Below are 24,322 nucleotides of genomic sequence, written 5' to 3' on the forward strand. Positions count from 1 at the left end.
GCCTGTGAGCTGAAGGCAGCCTTGGTTTCAGCCCTGTTTGGTCTCATCTTTGTGTTACCTTTATCGCTAAAAGGAGAAAGTGTTCTCATTTGAGTTCGCAGCAATGCAATTCACCATCTGTGAGAGGGTGGCTGGGACACAACAACTCCACGAGTGTCCCTTTTCTCTCTCGGTGGCCTGTGTCCAGCTGTCCCCAAAAGAGAAGCCTCTCTGTCACAATAATATTGGGCACCAAGTGTTGTTTTCAGCCTTGTTTCCAACAAAAAGGGAGCTTGATGCTCCACACTGCTTGTCAGTCACCTCTTCATACCTTTTATTTTTCCCTCCGGGCCGGTTTTAACCCGGTTTGACAGATGGATAAGAGCCTCACAGACCCAGGAGGAGCTGGCTGCTTATTTTCACTGCATATAGAAGAGCTGTAGTGGCTTCTGAAGGACAGACAGGCTGCAGCGGGGGCTCAGCCATGCTACAAGACACCAGAGAATCTACTCAAGACTGGAGCCAGATGTCAACATTTCTGGGGCATCAAGAGATGGGATGGATCTTGCTGTGTTTTACCAGCTGGAACCTGCAGGTCCAGGGTTTATCAGACAGTTTCTTTTTCCCCGAGAGAGCAGGTGCCCCCCCAGCTGCCCATAGACGTGCAGGCAGATGTGCAGCTCCTGCCCACATCGCTGCCGCTGGGCTCGGTGCTTTCGGGTTTTCTTCTTGCAGCACAAGCTGGTGGCTGCTGCGGGACACCTGGGCTGTGAATCAGCGGGGAGAGGAGCTGGCTTGAAAGTAGAGGTTGAAAGAGGGATTGTGCTCGATAGCAAGATATCATAGAATGGTTTGGGTGGGAAGGGACCTTAAAAGCTCATCCAGTGGCACCCCTGCCATGAGCAGGGACATCTTCAGCAGCTCAGGTTGCTCAGAGCCCCGTCCAGCCTGGCCTGGGATGTCTCCAGGGATGGTTCATCCACCACCTCTCTGCCCAACCTGGGCCAGGCTCTCACCACCCTCAGCACAAACAATTTCATTATATCCATCCTGAATTTCCCTCCTTTAGTTTAAAACCATCACCCCTTGTCCTATCACAACAGCCCCTGCTCAAAAGTCTGTCCTCAGCTTTCTTATTGATCCTTTTTAAGCACGGAAAGGCCTCAATAAGATGAACAGAAACAGCCTCAAGTTGCGCCAGGGGAGGTTGAGGTTGGATCTGGGAACAATTTCTTCCCCAAAGGGCTGTGGGGCATTGGAACAGGCTGCCCAGGGCAGTGCTGGAGTCACCATCCATGGAGGGTTGGACAGACGGACATGAGGTTCTCAGGGACGTGGGGCAGTGCCAGGGGTGGGTTATGGTTGGACTCGATCTTTTCCCACCAAAATGATTCTATGATTTTATGCTATAAAGAGCAGTTCAGGGCAAGGGAAGCCCACAGGAGCATGTGGGGAGATGCCAAGTGTTGCTGGGTCTTCACTCAGAGGAGAGATGCTGGGAGCAGCCAACACCACCTAACACTATTCCAAGGTTATTCTGGGTGTAAAACATTTCTCCTTGGGTCAGCCGGAGGAGAAGGTTGATGTTTTGCTGATGGGCACGCAGGGGATTTAGGATGGAGGAGGAGGAGGGATGGCTGTGGGCTCACGCTGCTGTCAGGGGTGACCTCGGGCTCTGTCTGCTCCCAGCTACGTGTGCATTGCCATGGAGGCCCTGGACCAGCTCCTCATGGCCTGCCACTGCCAGAGCATCAACCTCTTCGTGGAGAGCTTCCTCAAGATGGTGGCCAAGCTGCTGGAGTCGGAGAAGCCCAACCTGCAGATCCTGGGGACCAACTCGGTGAGTAGGGACGCGGCGCGGGGTGGCACAGCACCCTGCTGACCCTGCCCTGGGCTTTCCACCCTGCCTGTCACCCCACATCTCTGCCAGGACAGGAAAACCTGTTGGGAAAGGATGGGGAGAGGCTGCAGGGGAGGGTTCACGGTGTCCCCTCTTATGTGTGAGGTTTCTGAGACCCCATGCGCTGTCCCTGCTGTGCGCTGTGACCGCTCGCTGGTCTCTGATCTCTGCTGCCTTCACGCTCTTGAATTCAGCTTTTCCTAAACGAGCCTGAGCACAGGGGGGCTGTCAGCAGTTTTGGACAACAGACCAGCTCAGGAGGTGATCCCCGTGGATTTTGGGAGCTCTTTGTGCTCAGCAAAGGGCTGGCTTAAACAGAGCCGCGGCTTGCACTAAGTGGCTTAGCTGGGCTGGGATGAGTCGGTCACAGACATGAAATGAGGGGAAAGGAGGACGGATGAACAAAGGTGACGTCCTCCCAGCATCCAAACTGCTGGTCCTGACTGGCAGCCCCTTGTGCATGACCTATCTGCTGGTTTTCACTGGGAACACTGGTGTACTTGACACCTGGGCTTGCGAGGGCTCTGCCGGTGCCCGGTAGCTTGGCTTGGACAGGCAGCATCTGTCCTTGCGGCTTTGTAAGAACGGGCTTTAATGGAGCTGATCATCCTTATTGTGGCCTGTCAGTACCTTAAAGGGGACCATAAGATGGGGACAGACTTTTTGGCAGGGCCTGTTGTGATAGGACACGGGGTGATCGTTTTAAACTAAAACCCAAACTGTTCTATGATTTTTTGACCACCTCTCATCTCCATGGCTGCCTGAACATGGGAGGTTTGCCCTACACAGATATGAAAAATGAGGCAGCCCTCTACCTTGCTTTGACCTAATGCCTTCTACTCGAGGACATCTGTCACGGGACTGGTCCCCTCAAGTCTCTGCTGTGGCACCACAGGGGCTGTCCCCTCCCTGGCTCCACGCCAGCAGCTCCCATTGAGATTCAGTTCCATGCCAGGTGCCAGTGGCCCCTCTGATGCTTGGACACCTTGCAAGGGCCTGAGAAGTGTCCAGAGAGGAGCATCATAGAACCATAGAATAGTTTGGGTTGAAGGGACCATTAAAGCTCCCCCAGTTCTCCCCTGCCATGAGCAGGGACATCTTCACCAGCTCAGGTTGCTCAGAGCCCCGTCCAGCCTGGCCTGGGATGTCTCCAGGGATGGTTCAGCCACCACCTCTCTGCCCAACCTGGGCCAGGCTCTCACCACCCTCAGCACAAACAATTTCTGCATCGTGTCCGGCCTGAATCTCCCTCCTTTAGTTTAAAACCATCACCCCTTGTCCTATCACAACAGGCCCTGCTCGGAAGTCTGTCCCCATCTTCCTTATGGGCCCCTTTTAAGTGCAGAAAGGCCGCATTAAGGTCTCCCCAAGCTTCTCTTCTGCAGCTGAACCCCCCAACTCTCTCAGCCTGTCCTCCCAGCAGAGCTGTTCCAGCCTCGGGTCATTTCTGTGGTTCTTCTGGCCCCTCTCCAGCAGCTCCATGTGTGTCCTGTGCTGAGGACCCAGAGCTGGACCAGCACTGCAGGGGGGTCTCACCAGAGCGGAGCAGAGGGGCAGGATCCCCTCCCTCTTGTTTTATTGAGAAGTCCAGAGCAGGAACGATGGTTTAGTGATGCTTCTTTTTTTATGGCTTCTCACTGGTGGCGGCATTCAGAGGGCAAACAGCACTGAAAACTTGTGGGCTTTTGTAGAAAAGTGAGTAATGATAATGAGACACTTCTTCCTCTGTCTGCTAATGAGAAATGTGCCTTCGGGCTCGTGCTTAATTAGAGGGTGCTGTCTCAAGCAATCTTCACAATGATGGAGCTGATGGCGAAGGCGGGAGGAGGTTGTTTATAGCAACCTGCTCCGTGTGAGTCACTCTCCGCAGTGAAGATCTCGCCTGGAACACATCTCCCACCTCCCCGAGGTGCTGGGCTGCGCAGGGGCTGATCCCGGGGACCAGCGCCCGGATCCACGGCCACAGCGAAAATCCAGCATCCCCCGATCCCTACAACCCCATCCTGTAATCCCCGGGGTGAACATATGGAGCTGCAGCTCCTCTTTGGTTCCTCATCCTCGTTAGGGCAACCTCCCCACTTTGAGTAGGAACCATCTAATTTCCAGCTCTGTGTCATTCCTGTTTTATTTTCCTTTCGAACCAGCATTGATCTTCCATTTAAACCGCGCTTCCCCCGCCTTGATGTTCCTCTCCTGATGTATTTATGTCTGATGTATTTATAGGAGGCGCCGTTATCCCTTCCCAGCCGTTGTTTTCCTTCTCCTCGCCTTTCCCCGCGCTTGCTCTCTGCTCTCCCAGCCGTGTTGCAGTTGCAGCTCCAAGCACAGGAACCCCAACCCTGCACCCCTACAAACCACAGCAGAAATAGTGTTGCATTTCAACGTTTTAAACCGTTTTCTTAGTGGAAAAACAACATGAAGCTGCAGAGCAGCTTTGTAGCTGGGATGCGTGAAAGTAAGTTGCTTTCCCTGATGGTTTGATGCCTCCTTTCCTGCCGGCCCAGCTCTCAGTGGTCATTTCCATGTGTCCTGGTGCTGCTTTGTGTTTCTGGATAGATCAGAGAAGGGAACGGAGCTGGTGAGGGGCTGGAGCACAAGTGTGATGGGAGCGGCTGAGGGAGCTGGGGGGTTCAGCTGGAGAACAGGAGCTGAGGGGAGACCTTCTGATCTCTGAACTGCCTGAAAGGAGCTTGGAGCCAGGGGGGTCGGGCTCTGCTCCCCAGGAACAAGCGCCAGGAGCAGAGGAAACGGCCTCAAGTTGCCCAGGGGAGGTTGAGGTTGGATGTGGGAACAATTTCTCCCCCAAAGGGCTGTGGGGCATTGGAACAGGCTGCCCAGGGCAGTGCTGGAGTCACCATCCCTGGAGGGCTGGACAGACGGACATGAGGTTCTCAGGACATGGGGCAGTGCCAGGGGTGGGGAACAGTTGGACTTGAGGGTCTTTTCCAACCAAAATGATTCTGTGATTCAGTGTCCTGTAGTCACCCTCGCAGGGACAACCATGTCTTGGAAAAATGCCACAGTCTGTGAGCAAGTGGCCAAGTCCTAAAATGTCCCATTGGTAGAGCAAGGAATCTTTAAGGCCCGTTCTTCTCTGTTCTTGGCTGCTTTTTCTGAGTTCTGACCCTGCTGGAGGCTACAGATGAATGCAGGGAGGGCAGCTGCCTCCAGCTGTGGGCAGATGTGACCCCCGTGCCACATCCAGGAGCTGAACCGGGTGGGTGCTGGCGTGGATGGGTGGGCTGGCAATCCCCGGGGCTTTGGTACCAGGAGGGATGAGCTGGTCTCATGTGCTTCCCTGATGGGACAAAATGAGCTGCTGTCCCTTGTGTGGCTGTGGGGTCGAAACCTGCAGATCCTGCCTGTGGAGAGGCCATTTTTCCCCTTGATTTCATGACACTTTTTGGCCGTGGGATGCTTGGGACGGCTCTCCCAGAGCTACTGCGGGGATCCCCATTACTGCTCCTCGTTCCGCATCCTTCCCTCACCTCCCATCGCACGTTGAGTTGCCATGAGCTGAAAAAAACCCATAAAAAAACCTCCTTTGAGCTCTGCTTGGTACAGAGGTTCCTTACATAACAAACCTGCATTTTTCTGGTGAGTAAGAGGAGTTTATCGGTTGGAGCCGGTCCCTGCGCTCTGGGAACGGTTCCTGGCGGGGCTGAGCTTGCTCAGAGCCAGACTTTGCAGCTGCTGGTATTAATAGCAGCGGGTACACGCTCGTCAGCGCCAGCGTGATGGACTGGGACGGCTGGGCTGGCTGTGCCAGCTGTGGGGGGCACCGGGGGGCTGCTGCTGCTCTTCTGGTGGGGCTGGATGCCAAAAAATGCAGGAAGCGAGAAGTGAGAAAAGCCTGCTGATAGAATGGGGGGGAAGAAGGAGCCCCCGTGTGGCGGGGCATCTCCAGAGCGTGCTGAGCACCCTGAGAAATGCCAGGTGGGCAGGTAACCCCTTGGAGGTGGGTTGGGTCATAGGATGGTAGAATCGTTTTGGTTGAAAAGGACCCTCAAGATCAACGAGTCCAGCCATAACCCACCCCTAGCACTGCCCCATGTCCCTGAGAACCTCATGTCCGTCTGTCCAGCCCTCCAGGGATGGTGACTCCAGCACTGCCCTGGGCAGCCTGTTCCAATGCCCCACAGCCCTTTGGGGAAGAAATTGTTCCCCACATCCAACCTCAACCTCCCCTGGTGCAACTTGAGGCCGTTTCCTCTGCTCCTGGCGCTTGTTCCTGGGGAGCAGAGCCCAGCACCCTCCATGCTACAGCCTCCTTTCCCAGCTGAAAGAGGAACCCAGTAGTTGTAGTACCTCGATCCAGGACAGTTTGAGTGGTGTGGGATTGCTCGGTGTGACCGCAGAGCTGTCGTAAGCAATTGAACTGCACCAGCATCGCATCTCCCAGTAACACTGGGAGAGCAGTGAACAGCCAGGGTGGTTGGGGGTTGCTTGCACAGGGACCATCCTGTCCCTTAATTGTGCAAATGGCCTCAGTGCAGCATGAGAGCACAGAGTCGTGGAACCACAGGATGGTTTGGGTTGAAGGGACCTTCAAAGCTCACCCAGTGCTACCCCTGCCATGACAGGGACATCTTCAGCAGCTCAGGTTGCTCAGAGCCCCGTCCAGCCTGGCCTGGGATGTCTCCAGGGATGGTTCAGCCACCACCTCTCTGCCCAACCTGGGCCAGGCTCTCACCACCCTCAGCACAAACAATTTCATTATATCCATCCTGAATCTCCCTTCTTTAGTTTAAAACCATCACCCTTTGTCCTATGGCAACAGGCCCTACTCAAAAGTCTGTCCCCACAAAAGCACCCAACAGATTTCTCTGCCTAAACTCTTGGCAAGCAGCTGCTTCCACCCTTGCTCCGAGTGGGAGGATAAAGCACAGGGACTCAGTGGCACATTTTAGTCCCAGACCAAGGATAAACCTCGTCCCTTCGCAGCACCGAGCGCTCTTGGGTGGTACAGGCTGAGTGCTCTGTGTGTTCCACCCAGCTGCTGACGCCTTGGATTTCACGGCAGCTCTTGTTTTATTGAGGGTCTATTGATCGTTCCTGTTTTCAAGCTACCCCTCTCAGCACGACCGGGTGAGCTGAGGTTCCCCCTTCCTTCCTGACCCTTTGTCCCCATCTTTTCCCAATTCAGACAAAAGCTTGAGAAACATGTTTAATCCTTCTTCCTCTTTAATTCTCTCCGTTGGTGAGCTGGTGTTTCTGGCGAGCTGGGCGCCTGTTGGCACAGCCGCGCTGGGACCTGGTGCTGCAGGCGAGGTCTGGGATGTGGTTAAACAACCTGCTCGTGCTCGGTTTCTCCACTGGCATTTCCAAGGCTGTTTTCACCCCTGCAGCAAAGTTTGGGGAATGTTGGCCGGATTTTGTGCCATCTGGGAGGATGGAAAGAAACCGGGGGCGAATTTATCTCTTGTTTCTAATATGTGCTGCGTATTAGGGATCCTTGATTCAGAGCCTTGTTTGCTGCTTCGGAGAGGAATTTTAAGGATGTTTTTGCTGTCGTGCCCCCTGGGCTGACCCCCCCTCTTTCTTCTCCTCTCCCAGTTTGTGAAGTTTGCCAACATTGAAGAGGACACCCCCTCCTACCACCGCAGCTACGACTTCTTTGTCTCCCGCTTCAGCGAGATGTGTCACTCCAGCCACGACGACCTGGACATCCGGACGAAGTGAGTGTCACCCGTGGGGTGTCCCTGGCTCCGCGAACACATCTCGGGGGGCTTCGCTGTGTCCCCAGCCTCTGCCTTTCTTAGAACCACAGGATGGTTTGGGTTGAAGGGACCGTTGAATCTCCCCCAGTGCCACCCCTGCCGTGAGCGTGCGAACTGGCTGAAGGGAAGAAGTCAGAGAGTCGTAGTCAATGGGGCAAAGTCCAGTTGGAGGCCTGGATCTAGTGGAGTGTTCAAGGGTCAGTGCTGGGACTGGGATTATTCAATATATTAATCTATTATTTGGATGAGGGACTGGAGTGGCTGTCAGCAAGTTTGCTGGTGACACCGAGCTGGGAGGAGTGGTGACACTGGAAGCTGTGCTGCCATCCAGAGACCTGGACAGAATGGAGAGTTGGGCGGGAAACATTTAATGAAATAGAACAAGGGCAAGTGTAGAGTCTTGAATGTGGGCAGGAACAACCCCAGGTTCCAGTGTAAGTTGGGGAATGAGCTATTAGAGAGCAGTGTAGGGGAAAGGGAGCTGGGGGTCCTGGGGACAGCAGGGTGAGCATGAGCCAGCACTGGGCCCTTGTGGCCAGGAAGGCCAATGGTACCTGGGGTGGGTTAGAAGGGGGTGGTCAGTAGGTCAGAGAGGTTCTCCTGCCCCTCTGCTCTGCCTGGGGAGACCACACCTGGAATCTTGTGTCCAGTTGTGGCCCCTCAGTTCCAGAAGGACAGGGAACTGCTGCAGAGAGTCCAGCGCAGCCACCAAGATGCTGAAGGGAGTGGAGCATCTCCCGTGTGAGGAAAGGCTGAGGGAGCTGGGGCTCTGGAGCTGGAGAAGAGGAGACTGAGGGGGGACTCATTCCTGGGGATCAATATGGAAAGGGGCAGTGTCAGGAGGATGGAGCCAGGCTCTTCTGGGTGACAACCAGTGACAGGACAAGGGGCAATGGGTGCAAACTGGAACACAGGAGGTTCCACTGAAAGATGAGAAGAAACTTGTTGGGGGTGAGGGTGTCAGAGCCTGGCCCAGGCTGCCCAGGGAGGTTGTGGAGTCTCCTTCTCTGCAGACATTCAAACCCGCCTGGACACCTTCCTGTGGAACCTCAGCTGGGTGTTCCTGCTCCATGGGGGGATTGCACTGGATGAGCTTTTCAGGTCCCTTCCAACCCCTGACATTCTGGGATTCTGTGTGACATCTTCAGCAGCTCAGGTTGCTCAGAGCCCCGTCCAGCCTGGCCTGGGATGTCTCCAGGGATGGTTCAGCCACCACCTCTCTGCCCAACCTGGGCCAGGGTCTCACCACCCCTGTTGTAAAAAAGAGGAGAGAATCCCCTGTTTTTGGGGACGGGCTGGATCCAGGCTGCGGGAGCAGTTGTTTTGTGCTGTGATGGATTTGCTCAGTGATTCCCCAGAGCTGCTCAGGCTGCTGTTCTCAACCCTCCCTTATTTTCCAGGCGTTAGACCCTCCTGACTGCGCAGGAGGATGAAGCAGGAGCCTGGAAGCCTCACTGGAGCCCATATCCAGCCTCTCTGGCTGTGTGGGATATTGTGTGCAGCATTACATATGTGCTATAGAACTTGATTTGCGCTTTTTGTCCTGAGAACAGGGCAGCTGGGCTCGCTCTGTCGCAGCTGATGACAAGACAAGGGACAAATGCACCCTTGGGCTTCCAGCTTGTCTTTTTGGGCCAAAACGTGAGCAATCTGCCCATCCCAGGGCTACCCCGGTGCATCTTTAAGCGTTTCTCACCAGGGCAGCTGGAGCTGAGAGCAGGAGGCAAGGGAGTGATCCTGGCCCCAAAATGAGGATGATGGCGATGGGAAGAGGCTCCTCACTCTTAGCAGCACGAATATTCCCTCAAAACCAGCCTCCTGCAGCCCCGTGCTCTTATTTTCCACGTTTAAAGGTGATTACATCTCTCCAGACAGCATCAAGGACTGACTCGCTTTGCTGGGATGAGGAGATGCACCCAGGGGGATTAATTACCACTAAAGCAGCCAGATTAATGTTGTTTACTGCCACCCAAACCAGGCCTGTCGGGGATGTATTTCGAAAGACCCAGCGTTTGCAATAACCCCGGGAGGCACCAATGCTGCAGCACCCATGGTTTAGCACCCACAGCTCTCACTGGGAAGCTCCGAGCAGGACGATTCTGCTGCCGAGGAGCAGATTTCTGTCGAACCCAGATGTCAGGCATTGCTGGAGCTGCGGGACCAGGGACCAGTTTTCTTGCGGAGGGATGAAGCCCTGAGCTTCACCACTGCTCAAGGAGCCTTGTATCCAAGGACCAGCCTGGTCTCCTTTTTCCACTGCAGACACACAGGGGTTTTTTTTGCTTTTATTTCCTTAATAAGGAAATAATGCAGAAGGCTCATTATTTCCATTTGGCCTTCGGGGCACTGGTGCCGCCAGCTAAATTGCACTGGAGATTGGAAAAGACAAATTCTGCAGCTCCTGTAATTAAAACGGAGGCTGCGCATCCCTGGGCCATTGGTCCTGCTCCGAGCTCCTCGTGTCTCAGTCGGATTATTGCCTTGATTAGATCTGCAAAATGTGTCACGGAGACCTCCGAGCGGGTTATTTAATGGGTTTATTTCTGCAGATAAGCGTGCGGTGTCTTTCTCAGGCGGCAGCAGTGGGTGTTGAGCCCTGGGAATCCTGCTGCATCGGGAGATGTTTATCGAGGATTTTATTGGACTCAGAAAGGACACAGATATCCAAAAGCACCTGCGTTTCCTGAGCATCCATCATCCCCGTGGATGCAGCTTCTGGGAAGGGGGAAAAATGGGGAAACCACAGAGAACGGAGACTTCCCACAATTGGTGCCTTCTCTCCAACTTCTTGCAGTTTCACCCACATATATTTGTGTATATAGATGTAAAATTACATATGCTGTATAGATACGGAGCATTTGGTGTCCGTTTGCTCCCCAGGATCCGGATGTCCGGCATTAAAGGCCTGCAAGGAGTGGTTCGGAAGACGGTGAACGATGAGCTCCAAGCCAACATCTGGGACCCGCAGCACATGGACAAGATCGTCCCCTCGCTGCTCTTCAACTTGCAGCACGTGGAGGAGACCGAGAGGTGAGTCCTTGGGTTCATGAGTTCCCATTTGCAAAGCTCTGGGAGGGATTCCTGCTAAAATACTCCCAAAGCTGTTGTTTTAAAGCCAGCCAAGAGGAATCGGAAGAACTTAAAAGGTGGTTTGGTCGCTGACCGTCTGTTCTTCCAATGTAATGCGTGCTGACCACCAGCCGGGTGTTTGAAGGGGAATAGCGTAGAAGAAAAGCACAGAACAGAAGAGCCGGCATAAATTCCTCCTGGGAATGTCCTTTGGAAGGTTAAGAGAGATGTATCAGCCCTGAGGAGTTGGCTTCTGGCCCTTTTTTTACCTTTTTTATTCTTGTAAAGTGAAGCGTCAAGGTGGTGAAAGCGTTTGTGGTGTTTGTGTGACCCAACGAGCTCGAGTGTGGAGAAAGGGATGGATCTGATCTGGGGGGTGTGCGACCGGTCCTGGGCTGGGAGTGCTGTGCTGTTCCTCCCCTGGGAAGCTGTTTCCACCATGGGAGGACGTTATGTCCTGCATCCTTATGATAAGAAAATAGGATCACAGGATGGTTTGGGTTGAAGGGACCATTAAAGCTCCCCCAGTGCCAGCCCTGCCATGAGCAGGGACATCTTCACCAGCTCAGGTTGCTCAGAGCCCCGTCCAGCCTGGCCTGGGATGTCTCCAGGGATGGTTCAGCCACCACCTCTCTGCCCAACCTGGGCCAGGCTCTCACCACCCTCAGCACAAACAATTTCTGCATCATGTCCGACCTGAATCTCCCTCCTTTAGTTTAAAACCATCACCCCTTGTCCTATCGCAACAGACCCTGCTCTAAAGTCTGTCCCCATCTTTCTTCTTGGCCCCTTTTAAGTCTGGAAAGGCCGCACTAAGGTCTCCCCGGAGCTTCTCTTCTCCAGCTGAACACCCCAACTCTCTCAGCCTGTCCTCCCAGCAGAGCTGTTCCAGCCTTGGATCATTTCTGGGACTCCTCTGCCCCTCTCCAGCAGCTCCATGTGTGTCCTGTGCTGGAGGCTCCACATCCTTCCCTGTGATTGTCCCTCTGGTCCCAGGGACACAAGGGCTGTCCCCGCTGCCTGGCACATCCAACCCAGCAGCGCTTTATCCCCAGTTCTCTGTGGGATGGAGCTGCCCCGTGTCCCTGGCAGGGTGACATTTGGGTGCTGCGGGGCCGATGCCGCCGTCGTTTCGCTCCGTTTTGCCGAGTTCTGTTCCTCTTCTCCCACCCAACTGCTGCCGCTTGCTGGGCGCCGCTCTCACCGCCCCCCTGTGCTTTGGCAGCCGCTCCCCCTCCCCGCTGCAAGCCGCCGAGAAGGAGAAGGAGAGCCCCACGGAGCTGGCGGAGCGGTGTCTGCGGGAGCTGCTGGGCCGGGCGGCGTACGGCAACATCAAGAACGCCATCAAACCCGTCCTCATGTGAGTCCTGCGCCCCTCGCTTTTTACCCCAAGGGAAACTGAGGCACGGGGGAACCGCGGGCAGGAGCTGGGCGAAGGTGTGATGCTGGAGATGGGGTTGCAGGCTGAGCTCTTTATTTTCGGATGCGATGGGGAAGGTGGTGTGGGATTGCTACACGTCCTGACTGCTCCAGGTGTGTGTTTCTAGTGTGGCAGGCTAAATGCTAATTACCAGCCCTATCTTGAGATATATTTCATAATTAACTGCTGTCCTAGTCAAGGCTGCTCTTTGATTACCCAGAACGCTGCCACCTTTGATGTGAAAGAACGACTGTTTTTCCAGTCTTGATCTGACCTGTGTGTCCTGTGCTGGAGGCTCCACATCCTTCCCCATGATGGTCCCTCTGGTCCCAGGGACACAGGGGCTGTCCCCGCTGCCTGGCACATCCAACCCAGCAGCGCTTCATCCCCAGTCCTCTGTGGGATGGAGCTGCCCCGTGTCCCTGGCAGGATGACATTTGGGTGCTGTGGGGTGACCCGCAGCCCTCTGGGGCCAATGCCACTGTCGTTTCACTCCATTTCCCCGAGTTCTGTTCCTCTTCTCCCACCCAACTGCTGCCGCACGCTGGGTGCCGCTCTCATTTCTGGCTTTATTTTTCCTCTTTGTGAGCATATTCCCCTTCAGGCTTTTATTTCTACGTTGAAGAATTAGTTACCACTGCTGGATGAACAGCTGAAAGGGAGCAGCTATTTACTGTGAAGTTTGAGATCGCAGGTGCCCCATCAGGCGTGCTTTGCAGAAGGTTTTCAAGCCCACACTTGTGTTCTTGAATGACAAGGTGTGCGGTGACCTGTCGCTGAGAAAAATCACCTTGGAAAGGAGTTCGTGTCGCTGCTCTCGCCTGCAGTGTTTGCTCCTGCCATCCTGGGTGCTGCTTTGCACCCCTGAATGGTTTTGGGGACCCACAGTGATTTCCCCTTCATCTCTTCCCCAGCCACCTGGACAACCACTCGCTCTGGGAGCCGAAGATCTTTGCCACGTGCTGCTTCAGGATCATCATGTACTCGATCCAGGTGGGGACCCCGGCTGGTGGCACCGTTTGGGGACACACGGGGATGCTTGGGAGCGCCTGCATCTGCCTGCACGGCTGAGTCAGAGCCACGGCCGCTTTGGCGCATCCTGGCAGCGCTGAGTCTGAGCTCTCGCGATGAGCTGGGCTCTGAGTGCGCTCCAGAACCAGCTGGAGACAGGCACAGTGCGGCGCTCCTGCAGGGTGAGGGGGACATGGGGGTCATTCTGGAGTTGAGGTCTCTGAGGAAGGTGGATGCAAGTGCTTCATCTGCTCTGAGCTTCTCCCACCATGGTGGGGTCAAAGCAACACGCTGGGGAGGGACCCAAGTCACCTTGTCAGCCTCTGAAATGCTGCAAGCAAACCCAAGCTCCAAAAGCTGGGGGCAGTTCTGGGCCCCTCACGCCAAGAAAGGCCTTGAGGTGCTGGAGCGAGTGGAGAGAAGGGAACGGAGCTGGTGAGGGGCTGGAGCACAAGTGTGATGGGAGCGGCTGAGGGACCAGGGGGGTTCAGCTGGAGAACAGGAGCTGAGGGGAGACCTTCTGATCTCTGAACTGCCTGAAAGGAGCTTGGAGCCAGGGGGGTCGGGCTCTGCTCCCCAGGAACAAGCGCCAGGAGCAGAGGAAACGGCCTCAAGTTGCGCCAGGGGAGGTTGAGGTTGGATGTGGGAACAATTTCTTCCCCAAAGGGCTGTGGGGCATTGGAACAGGCTGCCCAGGGCAGTGCTGGAGTCACCATCCCTGGAGGGCTGGACAGACGGAGATGGGGTTCTCAGGGACATGGGGCAGTGGTGGCCTTGGCAGTGTGAGGTTAATGGTTGGACTCAATGACCTTAAAGGTTTCTATGATTCTGTCCCTGTTCTTAGACAGGGGGATGCTCAGAGACAAACTCTGCCAGGCTCTTCTCACCTGGGGCCGTGGAAATGCAATTTAGCTAAACCCAAAGTGATGGGAACAAGTCCATCATTTCTTTTCCACGTGGATCTTGCTAAAACTCTGCCTGCGTCCCCGCGCGATGTTGGACACGGTGCCGCCTCGCACCCCATCCCGTGCTGCTGGGGCTGCCCCAGACCTGCTCCCCACTTCCCCAGAAGTGAAGTTTGCTTGGCTTTCGGACTCGGCCAAGCCACAGCTCTGCTTGGAGAACTCGAGCAGTGAAACCCAAATCACCGCTCCCCGCTCTCTCTCCTTGTCTTCAATCCCGTAAACTGCCTAAAACCCTTTACAGCACCACTAGATCTTATAAAATCCTTTTAATGCATATTGGGGGTGTCAGGTCGCAGTAACTCAGCAGGACTCTTTTGAAATAAAGACGTGTTTGGGGAAATCCAGGCAAAAATCAAATCCTTTTCCCCCTGAAATCCCCAGGATTAATTGTCACAATTTCCTTTAGATCTGTAGGGCTTTTTAGATCATTTTTCCTGTGCAAATTGCTCCAAGCTCTTGCTCAGCCATGTAAAGCTGGATTCCTCCACGTGCCTCCTTGCGTTTTGCATCCACAGCTGGGCAGGGACAGGGCGCATGGGCAGGATTTGTCCCCAGTCATGGTGTCACTCACAGGACCGGCTGTCACCTTGTGGTTGCAGCATCTCTGGTGACGTTCCCCTTCTCTTTCCAGCCGCAACATTCCCATCTCGTCATCCAGCAGCTCCTGGGGCACCTGGATGCCAACAGCAAGAGCGCGGCCACCGTGCGCGCCGGCATCGTGGAGGTTCTGTCCGAGGCAGCCGTGATCGCAGCCTCCGGATCTGTCGGTAACTGCATAAATTGATCCTTTTCATCTCCTTCATGCTTTGTTGTGGCGGCAGCGGAGTTCCCTCTGTGCTGGGAGCTGGGGAGGCCAAACCGCCAATCCGGGGGGCAGTTCTGGGGCCCACACCCCAAGAAAGGCCTTGAGGTGCTGGAGTGAGTGGAGAGAAGGGAACGGAGCTGGTGAGGGGCTGGAGCACAAGTGTGATGGGAGCGGCTGAGGGACCTGGGGGGTTCAGCTGGAGAACAGGAGCTGAGGGGAGACCTTCTGATCTCTGAACTGCCTGAAAGGAGCTTGGAGCCAGGGGGGTCGGGCTCTGCTCCCCAGGAACAAGCACCAGGAGCAGAGGAAACGGCCTCAAGTTGCCCAGGGGAGGTTGAGGTTGGATGTGGGAACAATTTCTTCCCCAAAGGGCTGTGGGGCATTGGAACAGGCTGCCCAGGGCAGTGCTGGAGTCACCATCCCTGGAGGGCTGGACAGACGGACATGAGGTTCTCAGGACATGGGGCAGTGGTGGGGTTGGACTCGATTTTGAGGGTCTCTTCCAACCAGAACGATTCTGTGATTCCTCTCTCCCCCCCGCAGGCCCCACGGTGCTGGAGGTGTTCAACACGCTGCTGCGGCAGCTGCGGCTCAGCATTGACTACGCGCTGACCGGGAGCTACGACTGCGCCGCCGGCGTCAGCACCAAGATCATCAAGGAGCACGAGGAGAGGATGTTCCAGGAGGCCGTCATTAAAACCATCGGTAGGACACGCTGTGGGCTGTGCTGGGGAATCACACCCTGAGTTGTGGGTTTTGTAGAATCATAGAATAGTTTGGGTGGAAGGGATTGTTAAATCTCCCCCAGTCCCCCCTGCCATGAGCAGGGACATCTTCAGCAGCTCAGGTTGCTCAGAGCCCCGTCCAGCCTGGCCTGGGATGTCTCCAGGGATGGTTCAGTCACCACCTCTCTGCCCAACTTGGGCCAGGCTCTCACCACCCTCAGGGCCAACAATTTCTTCCTCATTTCTACAGTTTCTGCTTTTATGCATCTGCAGGATTATCCAGGGTGAGACCAAGTCACCCTCATGCTAAAAGCAGTGGTGGGAAATGAGATTTATCGTGGCCATGGGTTATCAGCAGGTGGCATTGCAGCCCCAGCCGTCCCCACAGAGCTGCTGGGCACCCACAGATCCGTGTTTCCCCCCAAGGAAGGGAAGGAGAGGAGGGAAAAAGAGCAGGATGTGGATGCACCAACCCCCAAAAAGAAAAGGGTAGAGACAGGGGTTGACATCTCTCAGCCTCCCCCTGCCCCACCTGGGAGGTGTTTTAATGTGGTTTGAAGGTAAAATTCCTGCAGATGCCACATCCCGGTGGGCTTTGTCCTACCCCAGCCTGGCTATGGATGTCTGGCAGCAGGCTTATGGGAGGACAGACAGACAGACCCCCAAGCACTGGGTGCTTCTCGGGGTGCTGGGCTGCTCCTCGCACCCTGCCAGCACGTTTTTGTCCCCGCAGGGTCCTTCGCCAGCACGCTGCCCACCTACCAGCAGTCGGAGGTGATGGTGTTCATCATGAACAAGGTGCCGCTGCCCTCCTCGCAGCACCCCATCGAGGCGGGCAGAGCCGGGTGAGAGCGGGCCCTTCCTCCCTCCTCCTCCTCCCCCCTGCCCTCCCCTCCCTGTCCATTGCATGTGGGTGTAGAGCTTTGAACACGGAGCTCCTGCAACCATCCCCACCCTGACGTGGCCTTTGGGGACAGAGTGGGACGTGGGGACGTTGTTGGAAAGGCTGAGCATCGACAACTTGCATTGAAGAGCAAGGGAAGCTGAGAAATGTGCATTCCTTGTTTAAAATCCTTTTTCTGCTGCAAATGTGATGACAAAAGGCCCTTGAAACACCGGGGCATATTTACAGGCAGTTGAAATCTGCATTTTTTTGGGCACCTGCTGAGAGATTCATTTGTCAGGAGCTCAATCCTAGGGTGTCACCCAAAACAAGCCAGGAAGGGAATATAATATTTGGGGAGTGATTTTAGATATGTCAGGGCAGCGAGGCGGCTGCTGGTGGCTTTTGAGAAGCTCGTGTGTAGAATCACAGGATGGTTTGGGTTGAAGGGACCTTCAAAGCCCCCCCAGTGCCACCCCTGCCATGAGCAGGGACATCTTCACCAGCTCAGGTTGCTCAGAGCCCCGTCCAGCCTGGCCTGGGATGTCTCCAGGGATGGTTCAGCCACCACCTCTCTGGCCAACCCGTTCCAACGTGGCTCTGTGGGACTGGCTGCTCATCACTGCATCCCCTCTCCGAGCCGCCTCCGAGCTTTTATTAATGCTGAGCGGGAGGTGATATTTATACCCGGTGGTGGGGGAAGAGAAGGAAGGGAAAACACCCAAACAACATAATTGCTTGAGAAGTGTGGGAACAGACCACGAGAGCTATTTGGAGCGAGGATATCAGCGCCGAAACGTCTAGGTAAGGAGCAAACAGATTTTCGTGCTATATTTATCTTCAAAGTACGGTCAGGCTCTTCCCACTTGTCTCTAATGGGAGAGTGGCTGTGCCGGCTGCTCCGCTCCTCGCTCGCGGGGGGTGGTTCCTGTAGTTCCTGATGCCTGCGGTGCAGCTCGGTCCCTGGGCTTCTCAGCTGCCTCTGCGAGAGATGTTAGATCTCGTCTGACGCTGTGGGAAGAGTGGTGTGGGGGTGAGAGATCGGCCATGACCCGGCCGTGTGCGCTGGCAGCCCAGAACCCACCCGTGTCCTGGGCTGCGTCCTCAGCAGCGTGAGCAGCAGGTTTGGGGGGATTCTGCCCCTCTGCTCCGCTCTGGTGAGACCCCCCTGCAGTGCTGGTCCAGCTCTGGGTCCTCAGCACAGGACACACATGGAGCTGCTGGAGAGGGGCCAGAGGAGCCCCAGGAATGACCCGAGGCTGGAACAGCTCTGCTGGGAGGACAGGCTGAGAGAGCTGGGGGGTTCAGCTGGAGAAGAGAAGCTCCGGGGAGACCTTAGTGCGGCCTTTCAGTGCTTAAAAGGGGCTGATAAAAAAGATGGGGACAGACTTTTGAGAAGGGCCTGTTGTGATAGGACAAGGGATGATGATTTTAAACTAAAGGAGGGAGATTCAGGCTGGACATGATGCAGAAATTGTTTGTGCTGAGGGTGGTGAGAGCCTGGCCCAGGTTGGGCAGAGAGGTGGTGGATGAACCATCCCTGGAGACATCCCAGGCCAGGCTGGACGGGGCTCTGAGCAACCTGAGCTGGTGAAGATGTCCCTGCTCATGGCAGGGGTGGCGCTGGGGGAGCTTTGAAGGTCCCTTCAACCCAAACCATCTGTGATTTGATGATTCTGGGTGTGTAGGTGAAGCCGAGGTTTGCGGAGGAGCTGCAGCCTGCACTGAGCTGTTGGGATGCTGCTGTGTGTGGGTGTAGCTCCATCCTTGGGCAGAGGTAGGAAAAACAGTCAGTGTATCATGGGACAGCCTGGAAATCCCTTAGGAACTCCCTGTGTCCCCACAGGGCCAGGAAAGACTGAGTCCAGACGGTAAAAAAATCAAGATTTACTCTGTTTTGCATTAAAATTATAAAGAACATGTCACTGAAGTGGAAGTGTGGCTCATGGTGGCTTTGCAAGGAGCAAGGCAGGAGCGAGGAGCAGGGGAACCTCCATGGACAGGAGGTTTGGGCTTTGTCTCACTGCTTTTCAGCTGTTTAAAAGTGAGCAGCCTGTTCAGAGCCAGGGCCTGGTGTCCCCTGGGGAGTCACTGTGTGCTGGGGACATCCACAGGCTGGTTAATCTTCCTGAGCTGAGCTTGTGCCTGCCTGGAGATGTGAATTCTGCCTCAATTCTGATGCCTATGGCAGGATGTACACTTTGATATTCATCATTCCTTTCACAGCCTTTTTGCTGCCTATTAAATCTGGAGCTCATTTGCTGGTGACCTTTACAGTGCGGTTGGTTGCGGGGGCCACTCTGTGGGAAAGCGATCGTGCCCTTTCTGAGCCTTTTCCATCCTTTGCATTGTCTCGTTTTCACTTGGATTTTTACCGTTTTATCTCCTTCTCTCCGTGGCAGGGAGAACCGGAATCGGCTGACACAGATAATGCTCCTCAAGTCCCTCCTCCAGGTATGAACGTGTCACTGTCCCCACAGGAGTGTCCAGCCCCCGTGTTGGAGGAGCTGAGCTTAGGAGTCCAACCCCCTGGGCTGGTTTAGCTGGGTGAGCTTTGAATGTCCCTTAGGTTTAGGAAGAGTTCAAGCTGCGCTTAGTCCTCTCTGCTTGCACCCCCTCTGCCTTGGTGTGTTTTAACCCACCCCAAGTGACACTGTCACCTTGTCTCCCTTTTCCTCGGATGCTTCCAGGTCTCCGTGGGCTTCCAGTGCAGTAACATGCTGACGGCGCTTCCCAGCGCCTTCCTGGACAGGCTGCTCTCCGCAGCCCTCATGGAGGACCCTGAGATCCGCCTCTTCGTCCTCGAGATCCTCATCAGCTTCATCGACCGCCACGGGAACCGCCAGAAGTTCTCCAGCATCACGTATGTCCCGGGGGGTCCCCGACAGGGCTGGGAGCTGCCTTGGGTGGGAGATTTGCTGGGCTGGGAGCGCTGCTAGGATTATTAATAAACCTGGGACCACCGCTGGGCTGGTTTAATGCTGCAGATCAGGGGTCTGAGAGAGACAGAGGGTCTGAAAAATGTGGGGCCATCCTGCTGAACGTAACCGTGGTTCGATGGCAGGCCCAGGAGGATGCGCAGGAGCAATAACCTCCTTGAGTGGGTTCATCGTGTTGTCCATGCTGCATCACCTTGGAAGAAGGCGGCTGTAATCCCAGATGGAAACGTCCCCGTGGGTTTTGCTGTGGTCCTGCTAATCCCCTTTGCTTGCAGGCGTCTTCCTCAACTCGCCTTTGTGCTCCTGAGCTCCGCTGCCCTGAAATCTTGTAGTGATTTGGCTCAGTACTCTTGAATCGCTCTGATGGGGTTTTAAAAGCCACTTTTAGCTTCCCCCCTTGGTCCCTGGCCAGCAGCTCTGCGGGTGTGTGGAAATGGTGCCTCTTCCCTCCGATGTCTGACTTTTCTCCTCCCCTTGGCTTCTCCTTGCAGCACCATCAGCGACATCTCCGTCCTGAAGCTGAAAGTGGACAAATGCTCGCGCCAAGATACCGTCTTCATGAAGAAGGTAGTGGCAGGGGCTGGGCCAAGCTGTCCTCGTGTGGGCTGATGTAAGGAACATGTGTGTTTTCCCAAGTGCCACTGAGCCCTGGCGGTGTCCCGTGATGCCTCTGAACCTGGGGATGTCCCTGGGAAAAGCCGCTGGGATTCAGTTTCCATCAGCGCTTCACATGAGGGCTTTTCTAGACTCCTAAACCTGCTCTTTGCCCCAAGGAATGAGTAACCCAGGGTGTGCTGCTGTCCCAAAAGCTATTGATCAAGTGGCTGTCAAAGTTGACAAATCGTTTTCTTCCCTTCCTCCCTTCTTTTTCTTTCTTCGCCTTCACCTTCTCCATTTCTCTCCTTCCATTTCTCTCCTTCCTTCCTTCCGTTTCTCTCCTTCCTTCCGTTTCCTCCTTCCATTTCCTCCTTCCATTTCCTCCTTCCATTTCCTCCTTCCATTTCCTCCTTCCATTTCCTCCTTCCATTTCCTCCTTCCATTTCCTCCTTCCATTTCCTCCTTCCATTTCCTCCTTCCATTTCCTCCCTTCCTTCCTTCCTTCCTTCCTTCCTTCCTTCCTTCCTTCCTTCCTTCCTTCCTTCCTTCCTTCCTTCCTTCCTTCCTTCCTTCCTTCCTTCCTTCCTTCCTTCCTTCCTTCCTTCCTCTTCCTTCCTTCCCCTTCCTTCCTTCCCCTTCCTTCCTCTTCCTTCCTTCCTCTTCCTTCCTTCCTTCCTCTTCCTTCCTTTCTTCCTTCCTTCCTTTCCTTCCTTCCTTTCCTTCCTTCCTTCCTTCCTTTTCCTTCCTTCCTTCCATTCCCTTCCTCCCTTTCATTCCCTTCCTCCCTTTCATTCCCTTCCTCCCTTTCATTCCCTTCCTCCCTTTCATTCCCTTCCTCCCTTTCATTCCCTTCCTCCCTTCCTCCCTTCCTCCCTTCCTTCCCCTTCCTCCCTCCCCTCCCCTCCCCTCCCCTCCCCTCCCCTCCCCTCCCCTCCCCTCCCCTCCCCTCCCCTCCCCTCCCCTCCCCTCCCCTCCCCTCCCCTCCCCTCCCCTCCCTTCCCTTCCCTTCCCTTCCCCTCCTTCTTTCCATTTCCCTCCCTTAAAGTATGATCAGGGCTCATGCAAACCCCTCTGGAGCGAACTAGAGCCCAAGAGAGGATCAGTTCATTGCCTCGTGCAGACCAGGGAGCAGCAATGCAACCCCTAAACCAAAACCATTGCCGAGCTGAGTTTCCCTTGCCCTGCTCTGTCCCACATCAAGCAATGTGTCGCAGGGCTTGTATTTTACTGCTGGGATTTGTTAATGCTTCTCAAAAGAGGAATCATTCCCCTGGGCTCCGCTCTTGGACCTGCTGGTTCCTCTGCCCCGTCCAGGTCCAGCATCAGATGGTGAAACGCCACCGGATGCTCACAGCTCCCTCTCCCTGGGGCTTTCTTCTTCTTTGGGGGGACCGTGGAGATCCCTTTGCCTGCCCCTGCTGCTTTTCTTCCTCTGTGTCGATGGCAGGAGGTGACCGCATCCTTCTGTGTCCCCACAGCACGGCCAGCAGCTCTACCGGCACATCTACCTGATATGCAAGGAGGAGAGCAACGTGCAGGCTCACTACGAGGCTCTATACAGCATGCTGATGCTCATTAGCATCGAGCTGGCTAACGAGGAGGTGGTGGTGGATCTCATCCGCCTGGTGCTGGCAGTGCAGGTAGGTGGGGGGGTGGATGTGATGGGAACAGAGCGTCTGGGAGGGGGGTTGGTTTGGATTTGGGGTCTGTAAGGGAAGGGGCTGCAAGTGCTTCATCTGCTCTGAGCTTCTCCCACCGTAAAATCATAGAATCACAACATGATTTTGGTTGGAAAACACCGTCAAGATTGATTACAACCATTAACCCACCCCTGGCACTGCCCCATGTCCTGAGAACCCCATGTCCTGAGAACCTCATGTCCGTCTGTCCAGCCCTCCAGGGATGGTGACTCCAGCACTGCCCTGGGCAGCCTGTTCCAATGCCCCACAGCCCTTTGGGGAAGAAATTGTTCCCCAGATCCAATCTAATATCCTACCATAGTGAGATCAAGCCAACACACTGGGGAGGGACCCCCGTTGCCTTGTCAGCATCTGAAATGCTGCAAGCGAACCCAAGCTCAAATCCTGGGGGCAGTCGGGGCCCCTCACACCAAGAAAGGCCTTGAGGTGCTGGAGCGAGTGGAGAGAAGGGAACGGAGCTGGTGAGGGGCTGGAGCACAAGTGTGATGGGAGCGGCTGAGGGACCTGGGGGGTTCAGCTGGAGAACAGGAGCTGAGGGGAGACCTTCTGATCTCTGAACTGCCTGAAAGGAGCTTGGAGCCAGGGGGGTCGGGCTCTGCTCCCCAGGAACAAGCGCCAGGAGCAGAGGAAATGGCCTCAAGTTGCCCAGGGGAGGTTGAGGTTGGATCTCAGGGACATGGGTTGGTGCCAGGGTTGGGTTAGTGTTGGACTTGATGAGCTTGAAGGTCTTTTCCAACCAAAATGATTCTGTGGTTCTGTGATCTGGGTGGTAGGTGATGCCACGAGCTGGATGGAGCCCACACTGCGGCCTCACCCGTCCTCACCTCATGGAGCTGTGTCTCTGTTGCAGGAGATCGCCCAGATCAACGAGGACAACCTGCCAGCCTACAACCGCTGCGCGCTCTTCGCCCTGGGTGCAGCGTACCTGAACCTCATCAGCCAGCTCACCACCGTGCCCACCTTCTGCCAGCACATCCACGAGGTACCGGGGGGGTCTGGGGATGGGGATCTGCTATCGGATCTCCTGGCCACCTGCAGGGCCTGAGCTCGGCTCCTCGCTTGTCTTCTGCAGGTCATCCAGATGCGACAGAGGGAAGCTCCCTATCTGCTCCCTGAAGATGTGTTTGTGGAGAAACCCACGTAAGAGCCTGGAAAAGACTGGGAGGAGTGGTGACACTGGAAGCTGTGCTGCCATCCAGAGACCTGGACAGGCTGGAGAGTTGGGCGGGGAAACATTTAATGAAATAGAACAGGGGCAAGTGTAGAGTCTTGAATGTGGGCAGGAACAACCCCAGGTTCCAGTGTAAGTTGGGGAATGAGCTATTAGAGAGCAGTGTAGGGGAAAGGGAGCTGGGGGTCCTGGGGACAGCAGGGTGACCATGAGCCAGCACTGGGCCCTTGTGGCCAGGAAGGCCAATGGTACCTGGGGTGGGTTAGAAGGGGGTGGTCAGTAGGTCAGAGAGGTTCTCCTGCCCCTCTGCTCTGCCCTGGGGAGACCACACCTGGAATCTTGTGTCCAGTTGTGGCCCCTCAGTTCCAGAAGGACAGGGAACTGCTGCAGAGAGTCCAGCGCAGCCACCAAGATGCTGGAGGGAGTGGAGCATCTGCCATGTGAGGAAAGGCTGAGGGAGCTGGGGCTCTGGAGCTGGAGAAGAGGAGACTGAGGGGGGACTCATTCCTGGGGATCAATATGGAAAGGGGCAGTGTCAGGAGGATGGAGCCAGGCTCTGCTGGGTGACAACCAGTGACAGGACAAGGGGCAATGGGTGCAAACTGGAACACAGGAGGTTCCACTGAAAGAGGAGAAGCAACTTGTTGGGGGTGAGGGTGTCAGAGCCTGGCCCAGGCTGCCCAGGGAGGTTGTGGAGTCTCCTTCTCTGCAGACATTCAAACCCGCCTGGACCCCTTCCTGTGGAACCTCAGCTGGGTGTTCCTGCTCCATGGGGGGATTGCACCGGATGAGCTTTCCAGGTCCCTTCAACCCCTGACATTCTGGGATTCTGTGATTCTCCCTGCTCCCAAGGAACTGGTGTCCATAAGATCATAGTTTGGGTTGGAAAGGACCTTCAGAAGCCAACTGTTTCTGACCCAAATGACTGGGCACCCTGCTGGCACGATTCTACCCTCTCCCTTGGTTTTTCTCCATCTCTGTAGGTTGAGCAAGAGCCTTGACCGTCTGGGTCCGGAGGTCTTCTTCTGGCAGAGCAAGATCAGCGAGGTGCTGGGCGGCAGCGGCTACAACTCGGACCGGCTCAGCACACCCTACATCCCCCAGCTGACGGGTACACAGCAGCCTGGGGCATCCCGTGGAGCTGGGAGGGGAGGAAACTGGTCCCAGTTGTGAGAGTGTGAAGTTCTTATCCCATCCATGTGCTTGTTGTGTTTCTGCTCCCTGTTAGAGGCGCAGCCTTGGGGAAACTGAGGCACAAAGTGGTAATCTGGAGCTGGTTGGGGTTGACATGTGTGGCTGGGTGGAAGGAGCTGTGAAGCTCGCTGGGCTTGGCTCGCTCCTTGATTCTGCTTATTTGGATGGATTTGGGTGAATGATTAGTTGGGCCACTACCCTGGGGGTGGGACGTGAAGCTGCGTTCCCGGAGTGGCTCCAATTA

The 24,322-nt window shown here is 55.4% G+C and overlaps 1 protein-coding gene across 5 annotated transcripts in view; it reads left to right on the forward strand.

Annotated features, from left to right (window-relative positions):
* Nucleotides 1-24,322, forward strand: part of EFR3B (EFR3 homolog B) — a 54,040-nt gene that overhangs the window by 23,705 nt on the left and 6,013 nt on the right. For all 5 annotated transcript variants that reach the window (XM_071807180.1, XM_065834504.2, XM_071807181.1 and 2 more), the window contains exons 4-18: nucleotides 1,669-1,819; nucleotides 7,436-7,557; nucleotides 10,480-10,629; nucleotides 11,894-12,028; nucleotides 13,003-13,081; nucleotides 14,696-14,831; nucleotides 15,413-15,574; nucleotides 16,328-16,439; nucleotides 18,880-18,931; nucleotides 19,168-19,340; nucleotides 19,908-19,983; nucleotides 21,492-21,653; nucleotides 22,564-22,695; nucleotides 22,786-22,853; nucleotides 23,868-23,995. In XM_071807180.1, the coding sequence (XP_071663281.1) occupies nucleotides 1,669-1,819; nucleotides 7,436-7,557; nucleotides 10,480-10,629; nucleotides 11,894-12,028; nucleotides 13,003-13,081; nucleotides 14,696-14,831; nucleotides 15,413-15,574; nucleotides 16,328-16,439; nucleotides 18,880-18,931; nucleotides 19,168-19,340; nucleotides 19,908-19,983; nucleotides 21,492-21,653; nucleotides 22,564-22,695; nucleotides 22,786-22,853; nucleotides 23,868-23,995 (1,838 nt within the window). The remainder of the gene's footprint in view (nucleotides 1-1,668; nucleotides 1,820-7,435; nucleotides 7,558-10,479; nucleotides 10,630-11,893; nucleotides 12,029-13,002; nucleotides 13,082-14,695; nucleotides 14,832-15,412; nucleotides 15,575-16,327; nucleotides 16,440-18,879; nucleotides 18,932-19,167; nucleotides 19,341-19,907; nucleotides 19,984-21,491; nucleotides 21,654-22,563; nucleotides 22,696-22,785; nucleotides 22,854-23,867; nucleotides 23,996-24,322) is intronic.

The sequence above is a fragment of the Patagioenas fasciata genome, chromosome 3 (assembly GCF_037038585.1).
Source record: "Patagioenas fasciata isolate bPatFas1 chromosome 3, bPatFas1.hap1, whole genome shotgun sequence".
NCBI lineage: Eukaryota > Metazoa > Chordata > Aves > Columbiformes > Columbidae > Patagioenas > Patagioenas fasciata.